The sequence below is a fragment of the Echinops telfairi genome, unplaced genomic scaffold, assembly GCF_000313985.2.
Source record: "Echinops telfairi isolate 266 unplaced genomic scaffold, ASM31398v2 ScPeMD7_8;HRSCAF=38, whole genome shotgun sequence".
Taxonomy (NCBI): Eukaryota; Metazoa; Chordata; class Mammalia; order Afrosoricida; family Tenrecidae; genus Echinops; species Echinops telfairi.
The window spans coordinates 13,523,710-13,532,834 of NW_022103905.1; the positions used below are offsets into that span (position 1 = coordinate 13,523,710).

Here is a 9,125-nt window from a genome sequence, read left to right on the forward strand (position 1 = left end):
TCATGGGATTTCCTCACAAACTTTTTGAAGTCTTCTTGTACACGTTTAATTATCCATGTTTAAGGCCAGTGGAATCTATAGCTCATGAGTCATTTGCAAACACGCAAATATTGTTCTTACTTTTGACTACAATATAAAACAGGCCCTGATATATAACATTAAAGTTATGACTCACTCCTTTTCAATGTTGTGGCGATGTTAGAAGGCACTGATGCAGGTTATAACCCTGATCTGGAATCGGAATCATTTCCTCAATAGAATACCCAGTTCAAATGCTGAAGACTCAGGGAGCGCTTCAGTACTTAAGCTGAGCCCCCATTCAAAAAGGGGGGGAAGGAATCTTGGCAATCACAGTTCAGTTTGTTTTGGAGGTGGTGAGAGGCAAAAAGCAAGAAAGGCCTCAATGTTTTTTCAAAAAGCAGTTACAGATTTATCATGTAAAAGTAATTCTTTTCCATCATACTTCTATTGTTCTGATTCTAATGCTACCAAAATACCACCACAACATACACTTTTTGTGATTCTCTAGTTAAGTGATCATTAGTGGCGTTTCTTCCAAAAGAGGCATTTAGCTCTGTGGAAATACTCAACTACTTTATTTAGACCACTTTAATAAATCAGAATTTTCCACTGAAGGAAATCACCTTTGAACTTTATCAACAATTGCCCAAAATCATGTTTTCAAACCACCTTCCATTTGATATGATGATACTTTGGCAATAACAGCACAATTGCACCTCTTTGGCAAGACCCAGCAAATACAGAAAATGGCCATGAACTCAATGAAAAATACTACAGGCTAATTAAACACTTACATTGAACTGGAGTACAAATGTGACTGCTTAATTACAAACATCCAACTCCTAACAAAGAGTAAATAGACACTTGATGTAATTTGAAGCTAATTCCTTCCAAGCCACCAGTATGAAAATAAAGCAAATTGCAAATATCAACACATAGACTGGCGGTGAAGACAGAAGATTGGTAGTTTACAAGCTGATTGAAAGCGCAGTCTGAGGACACCAGGCCCATACTATAAATATGAAGAAAAAGAAGCTAAAGATTTGCTTATCACAAATAGCTTTGGCACAAGCCCCAGCTAGACACTCACTCGTGACCCACACATAGGCCCAATCTAAACACACAGATCACAGACAACTGAAGCCAGGGCGTCTGGTTCCCTAATCAATCATTAGAATCTTCGGAACAACGGGAATAGAGGTGGGAACCAGAGGCCCCACTTCTGTTGCTCCTATGACAATCAGCCAGCCCAGCCCCTGGCTCCCCAAGCCATCCCATGAAATAAAAAAATGAAAGGTCACAATGACCGTCTAGTTGGTCAACCCAGTCTATGCAGGGCCTTTATATTCATGCTAAAGGAAACGCTTACGTGAAATGAACACTCAACAACACTGAACTCATGTGGGCGGGTGTATATTCTCTTCTAATGTTCCAGTGGGTTGGGCAACATTTCAGAAGTTCACCAATTATACCCGTAGGGTACTTTGCTTAATTTGGATACAAGGCTGGGGTAGCTTGATTTATTTTTAGTTTCAGTTTTTTGTGGTAGCTTTAAAACAGCATGTAAGATCTTTGAAATGAGCCGGTGGACGGGCAATGAGTCGGGCAACGACACCCTCAGTCATTCTATGTGATACAAGAGCCCTTTGGTGGCTTTAAATTAATCTTTGAATCACCAACTGCATCAGGCTACAGCTTATTAAGGCACTTTTGGCTACATGAAATATTTCTCTTCACTCTTGGACCAAATCTTTGTTAACAAATATTGGCAAAACACCCAGAAATCAATTTTGAAAATAGATGCTTCATGAGTAAGTCTAATCGGTGTAGTGAGAAGCAGTCCGTCCCCGTTGTCCATTCATCTCCCGCCAAGCCACGCATCAACCGCAGAGAAGGCCACCTGAGTGACCGGGCAGCTCGCTGGACTTGTTAGCAGCCACAGCCCCCCTTCTCCTTCGCTTCACTTAATTGATCTGTGGAGGTGTGGCCGTTCGACCGCACCACTCCTTCAGGGATCCAGGACTTGTCCACACACCGTTCCATGCGTTTCATTATCAGGTCCAGGAGCACCTCGATGGCCTGGCTTATGTTTATCCCACTGGCGGCACTCGTTTCAAAGTAGGGGATTCTGGAAGGCAGAGAGCAGTCAAGTGAACAACAGGTGGCGGGACAGAACAATGGCCTTCACTCTTGAGAATTCAACTTAGAAAATAAGTGGCAAGTAGCTACACTAGGGGATAAAAATGCACATTTTGGCCATAGCAGGGTCCATTAAACAGTAAAAAGGACAATACAATAATTCCCAATAGAGATGGAACCTTTTTAGACATTTTCTAAGCCTTAGACTTTGCACAAGAACAATTCTTTTTTTTCCCTGCTTCTACTTCTAACTAACTGTAGAATGCTGGCAGGTGATTATTAGCCCGTGCCTCTGTGAAACAGCATTTTCCTCTAAGGATGAAGTGAGATCATATGGAAAGCTCCTAGTTAAGAACTGACACACAGTAAACACTTGATGAGATGTTTCTTACTGTCAGCACAGAACGGGGTTCCCTTAGAAAGATTTGTTTGGAACTGTGGTTCTTGAACACTCAGAATACATCATCCCAGAAGAAAATCTCACGGAATCATGCCAAGATTCCAAGGGACTCTCAAAATTCAACCACTGCCATTGAGTCTACTGTGACTCACCGCGACCTTAAAGGGAGAGAACAGAACTGACCCTGCGTATTTCTGTGAGTAAATCCTCATGGGGAGTACGACTCCTCTCTCGTGGTTTGAACCAGTGGCCCTGTGCTTAGCAGACCAAAATGTAACCCACTATGCCACCACGGCTCCCCGCGAGAGATTTTAGCCATGGCCTTTTAATGGGTAGCACTCCCCACAGCGTTCCCAACGCTGTTATCTTTACGGGTGTCAATCCTCATGGAGCAGCAGGGTAGGTTGGAACAGCTGACCCTTCGGTTAGCAGCCAAGAGCTTAAGCCCTGCACCACTAGGGGTCCTAGATTAGCCCACAGACATCTAGTTCATGCATGATGCAGGTGACCTGTAATTCTCCCTAAAGTCTGGTCCCTGAGACCATTCAGCCCCACATCAGGCCTGTCCTAGCCAAAGTGCGCTACCCGCAGCCTCCTTCAGGCCTCTTCAAAGTCCTCAGTCCCCAGACAACCTCACTAAACACCAGGGAACAAACCGGATCTTACTTTACTGATGATGCTGTCGTTGCTGTTGAGTTGATGCCAACACTACAGACCCTGGGGGCAGAAGAGACTGTTCAAGGAAGAAGATCGCCAGGTTCTTTCTCCTGGAGAGCCGCTGGGTGGGCTAGAGCAACTGACCTTTCAGTTGGCAGCTGAGTGCTTAAGCAGGGTCCCTTCCTGGTTACACCACACTGTCAATGGCTGGTGCCTGCACCTGAGCAATGAGTCTCTGCTCAGGGTTTATTACCGTAAATACTTTATAGAGATTAGGAGTTAAGTCATACTTATTAACAAGATGTAACTTAAATTTATGACTCCAAATTCAGGTTAACAAACTTCTAGTTTCAATTAAAACTCTATCTGCCTTTACTTTGTGGCCCTTTGGAATAAATAGATGGTAGCATAATAGGCCCCATGTTGGGCTGCTGACCACAAGGTCAGCACTTCAAACCCACCAGCCGCGCTGCAGAAGGAAGATGAGGCTTTCTGCTCCCATGAAGATTGTCAGCCTCAGAAACTCACAGGGGACAGTTCTTCTCTGTCCATGGGTTTGCTCTGAGTCAGAATCAACCTGATGGCAACAAATTTGGTTTGGGTTTCCTATGAAATCCACACACAGGAAGACCCTGAATTAAAACCATTCTTCCTTAAAGAAATGATGTACCAGACACACACATGCAAAATGTGCCTTGAGCTTACACGAGAAGCTTACACTGACCCGCCAGTTTCTTCAGGGCATGAAACGTTTGGTGGTTAGTATTAGACACTATGCCCATATGTTCCTGATTGGAATTTTTTTTTTAAGTAATTTATTTCCAGTTTATCTGGACTGTTTCGTTAGACATTTTGTATCTCTTTTGAACAATATAAACAATAGCTCAACACTTGAAGCTGGAGAGACAGTTGAAAATAAGTAGGAAACAATATACTAAGGGTCTGGGCTCTAGAGTCAAATGGCCCATTGCCCCATTTCCAGCTCTGAAACCTCCACTTTCATGCCGGTGACGAGAAATATCAGATTCTCAGAGTCATGGTGAAGCAGAAATGAGATCTTGCATGTAAAGAACTTAGCACAAGACAAGCACCCAACAAGTGCTCAGTGAATGTTACTACAATGTGTGTGCTTTTCTTCTTCTCTAAAATATATTCTGCTTTTCCTACCACGTGCTAGGCAAAAATGTAATTAGCTTCTAACTCAATAGGCTCAAAAAGCCCTCTTTTAAATAGACAAAATGGTAATGTCCCCTCTGACCACATAGTGGTGCCAGTGTAGCATTACTAGGGACCAGTCCTGCCAAACAGGAGGGAAAAGCTCATTCAGATGTGTTATCAGACGGTAAATGGCCATTCAATGGGCATGTAGAGCACATGTAGAAGACTGATTTGAGTAAGCTCTTAAAATACATACATATAGAGAGACTTAATCCCACATTTTAAAATAAAAATTAAATGAACAAAATGAGGAATCGCTTTAAATCAACAGGGAAGGGGGGTGTCTATCACTTGCAGCTTTTTACCAACATATCTACATCCAGTTCACACTGTTAGGCCCACGGCCGGCCGAGATCGCTCTGATTTATTTCACAAACTTAGAAGATCCTGAAACCCAGTCTGAGGCTGCGAAGAATGACCACAAGTATGTGCTTGCTGGCCTGTCAGATGGTCTGGCTCATGTGTGGGTACAGGACTAATAGAGCAAGCTCTCAGCAAGGATGGTTTTCCATAGCCGGTTGGATCCTGCTTGAAGAGGTGTTGATCAGAAAGGGGGGGCGGAAGGGACACTGGTCCGGTCACTGAGGCTGTGACACACAGAGTCCAGAGCCCCTTTGGGTTCTGGAAGTGTGCCCCTGGCTGCAGTGCTGCCTGATTTATGTGTGTCGTTTTAAAACATGTCTCATTGACTTCTATGAAACAGAGGCAGAGTCTCAATGAGATGGACCGACAGTGGCTGCCACAGAGCAATGGGAGTGAGGCTGGCCTGAGACCATCTGGGGCTCCTATGAGTCAGAAGCAACTCAACACACCTCGCAACAACACACGATTGCTAGACTCACGGAAGAACGACTTCTAGTTCGCAAAGATTCAAACTATCGGAGATCAAGCCATTCATCCCCACTCTACCTAGTCCGCTCTCTGGCACGATGGCCCTGTGAGAAGTCACTGAGCACTTTCCTCTCACCCTGTACGGCAGGCACATGCAGACCGTCTCTTTGCATACTAGCACAGAGGCCATGAACTCAGTAAGAGACTGAGAGCTCTGTTAAACTCCCCACTGCTGTCCAGTCAAATCTGACACGTGGCTACTCTACATGGTGTTTCTGAGACGCAAGCCTTTACAGCAACGGTTCTCAACCTGTAGGGCTCGCCTAATACATCCTGCATATCAGATATTTACATTACGACTCATAACAGTAGCAAAATGACAGTGATGAAGTAGTAATGAAAATAATTTTATGGTTGGGGGGTCACCACAACGTGAGGAACTGTATTAAAGGGTCATGGCATTAGGAAGGTTGAGAACCACTGCTTTACAGGAATGCACAGCCTCATCTTTCTCCCACAGAGCAGCCGCTGGCTTTGAACTGCTGACCTTGTGGTTACCAGCCCAATGTTTACCTGCCAACCCCACCATAGCTCCTTGCTGCTAAACGAAGCCACTTGAAATCCTCAAATATGATCCCTGTTGTAAAGTAAATGTTTTTAAGTCATCCACTATTCCAGAGACTCGTGAGGTGAGTGCCTTCTTCCTCCAAGGCCAGAAGCCTTTTTATGTTCGCTGCCCCTTTCTTTGCCCAAAGGAGGAAGATGAGGCTTTTCACTCCAGTGCGGAGTGAAGGTCTCAGGGAGGTGGCCCACCCTGTCCTCTGTGTCTGAAGAGAACTGATGCAGTGAGTTTGGTTTGGAGTTTTCTATACACAAAGGAGCCTTTGGCAGGTCAGCAGTTTGAAACCACGAGCTGCTCCCTGGGAGAAAGATGAGGCTAACCCTCCCAGTTGGCAGCCCCTCAGGTAATCCACCCCCACCCCACAGCACAATGTTCAGCCAAACAAGTGGCAGGTCTATAAAGGGAACAATAACACTAAGGAGGTAGACACACATTTTAGAGCAGTGGTTCTCAATCTTCCTAATGCCGCGACCCTTTAAAACAGTTCCTCTTGTTGTGGTGACCCCCCAACAGTAAAATTATTTACATTACTACTTCATAAACTGTAATTTTGCTACTGTTATGAATCGGGTGACCCTGTGAAAGGGTCGTTCAACCCTCAAAGGGGTCATGACCCACAGGTTGAGAACCGCTGCTTTAGAATGACCAACCATTTAAGATCAAGAGCATCCTTCACAGCAGAGTAACACTCGGAAAGGCTGGGAAAGGAGGAGGCACGGAAACAGGAAACATAGGAAGGAAGGGGGACATGTAACATGACACATAATAACATGTGTCATGAAAGAGGTGACCAAAATGTGGATGAATAGCTGAATGCAAAATTGATTGTCTGCTCTGTGAGCCAACACTCAACTCACAATTTTAAAAATTAAAATCACCTTAAAAAAGAAAAAGTGCTCCCCCCAACTACCAGGACCCCAATATTGCCTTGCAGACCTGGTTAGACCAGATGATGCACAGCGGTACAGATGGGAATTAGAAACGCAGGGAATCTAGGACAGATGAACCTCTCAGGACCAGGGGTGACAGTGGCAATACCAGGAGGGAAAGGGGGTGAAGAAAGGGGGAATGGATCACAGGAAGCTACATATAACCTCCTCTCTGGGGGACGGGCAGCAGAGGGGTGGGTGAAGGGAGACGCCGGACAGTGTAATATAAGATACAATCATAATTTATAAATTATCAAGGGTGCATGGGGGAGAAGGGAGGAGGAAGGGAGGGGGAGGGGAAAAAAGGAAAATGAGCTGATTCCGGGAACCCAAGAGGCAAGCGAATTTTGGGAATAATGAGGGCAACAAATGTATAGATGTGTTTTATACAATTAATCTATGTATTGTGATGAATTGTATGAGCCTCAATAAATTGATTTAAAAAAAAAGAAAAGAAAAGAAAAAGTGCTACCCTGACCCAGCAGCAACCGATTCAGGAATCTGTTAAAATTGTGAGCAGAATGGTAGCTAGGCGGGCTTTACCTTAGAACAAAGGAAAGGCTGAGAATGATGAAGTCAACCCTGCTGACCCCACAGGACCAAGGTATATGCTTGCTTGGCCTATCTCACTGCCTGACTGTTTGGCCTTGACTGACCATACTTCTCAATATCATGGTCTAGCCTCAGGGTCTCCATTGCTTCACCACTGGCTTCCTCCTTACCTGCTTGCAACACAGCTCTCTCTCAGCTTCCACATTACAGCCATCTCTGTGGTCATTGAGCCCTCCCCTCTCCCCTCACCATGACATTCCACGAAAACCCAACTCCCTGCCATCAAGTCCACGCCGACTCACGGCGACCCTAGCGAACAGGGTAGAACTGCCCTTGTGGGTTTCCAGACTGTGTAGAAAGCCGCATCTTAATCCCTCAGAGCCGCTGGTGGTTTCGAACTGCTGATCCATGTACTACGCCCCCAGGCTCCCGACACCACGACTGTGCCTCTCAGAGGGGGTGGGGGGGGGCTATGAGAATCACCCAATCGGCCTTCTCAACCTCCACTTCAGAATCCCATCAGTCTGCAGTTCTCAACCACTGCTTGGCAAAATCGAACGGAGTGCTTTAAGACAACCTTTCTAATGAAACGGATTGAGGTAGCAATTGTACAATACTGCTTGATGTGATTGAACTATGGAATGGTATGATGTCTGGATTTAACTCCTAATAAAATGGTCTTGGGGAGAATTTTTTTAACTCCCTCCCCACACCAGTACGGTGGCTTTTTAAAGAGACAATTTCTGAACAGTTCCTGGAATCTCCTTTCCAGTCAGGGCAGGCCACCCGGAGAGTGTGGGGAGACGTGAAGCAGCAGCCACTTTGTAGCTCTCATACTTGTCTGCTTATCTGCGGGCTGGACCTCCACCTCCTCCACCTCACTCTGCTCCTCCTCCTCCTGGGTGTTGACTCTGTGACGAAGAGGCCTGCCTTCTGCAGGACATTATAGCAACGGGGTGAGAAACCACCTCAGGAACCCTTCCTTCCATCCTGGCGGTCCCAGCTTGTTCTTGCTCTCCCTGCCTGATAGCCATCTTCCCTTTTTGACTGCCTGTCCTGTGAACTTCAAGTTTCAGCATCAGACATGAAGCACCCCACTCCCACAATTGCTGAGGTCTAACGCCCATAGCAAATCCCTTTATATACGGTATGCTTCTCCAATTGATCCTTGATGACTATAACACTCCAGAGCCAATTATAGCAAAAGCTCAGAGGTGAGGCCCAGACATGAGTTTTTGGTTTGCTTTGTTTTTAGGAGCTCCCAAGAGTTTGTAACATGCAATCAGGGTTCAAAGCAACAGCCCTAGATGGAAAACCTCCACATTCCATGGCAAGTGCTTGTCAGTCCAAGCGAGAACGGAGAGAAATTTTCAATCCTGTTCTGGCCCCTTCTAGCTTGTCTAGTTGTTTTGTTTGGGTTTTCTGTCCAGTTTCCTCTGATGTGTTCCTCCTTTTCAGATTTCCTTAAGTCCTTTTCCTGATTTAGCTTACGATCACTGCAATCTCCGTTTCGAGCCTTTCCACCCTCCTGTGGAGCCCAGACTGATCTGGAAGAGCACGCGAACATGCTCCGTGTTCAGAGGCTTTCACGCGTACGCTGTCCTCCAGGGCATCGGGCTGATCTCCTGTCCTGGCCTTCGAGCCTCCAGAGTCAGGCATCTCCCACCAATCGACCTCTCCTTCCATTCCTTCCCAAGGTGACTTCTTCCCCTGAGCACTTTCTGAACTTCCAGCACGAGGAAAGAAGGGGAAAGGG

General features: G+C 45.7%; 1 protein-coding gene across 2 annotated transcripts in view; it reads right to left on the minus strand.

The window, feature by feature from the left end:
• Positions 1 to 6: 6 nt before the first annotated feature.
• RAB27A (RAB27A, member RAS oncogene family) overlaps positions 7 to 9,125 on the minus strand; it is a 90,178-nt gene continuing 81,059 nt past the window's right edge. For both annotated transcript variants that reach the window (XM_004709438.2, XM_045286513.1), the window contains exon 7: positions 7 to 2,149. In XM_004709438.2, coding sequence (XP_004709495.1) covers positions 1,951 to 2,149 — 199 coding nt within the window. In that variant the 3' untranslated portion in view covers positions 7 to 1,950. The remainder of the gene's footprint in view (positions 2,150 to 9,125) is intronic.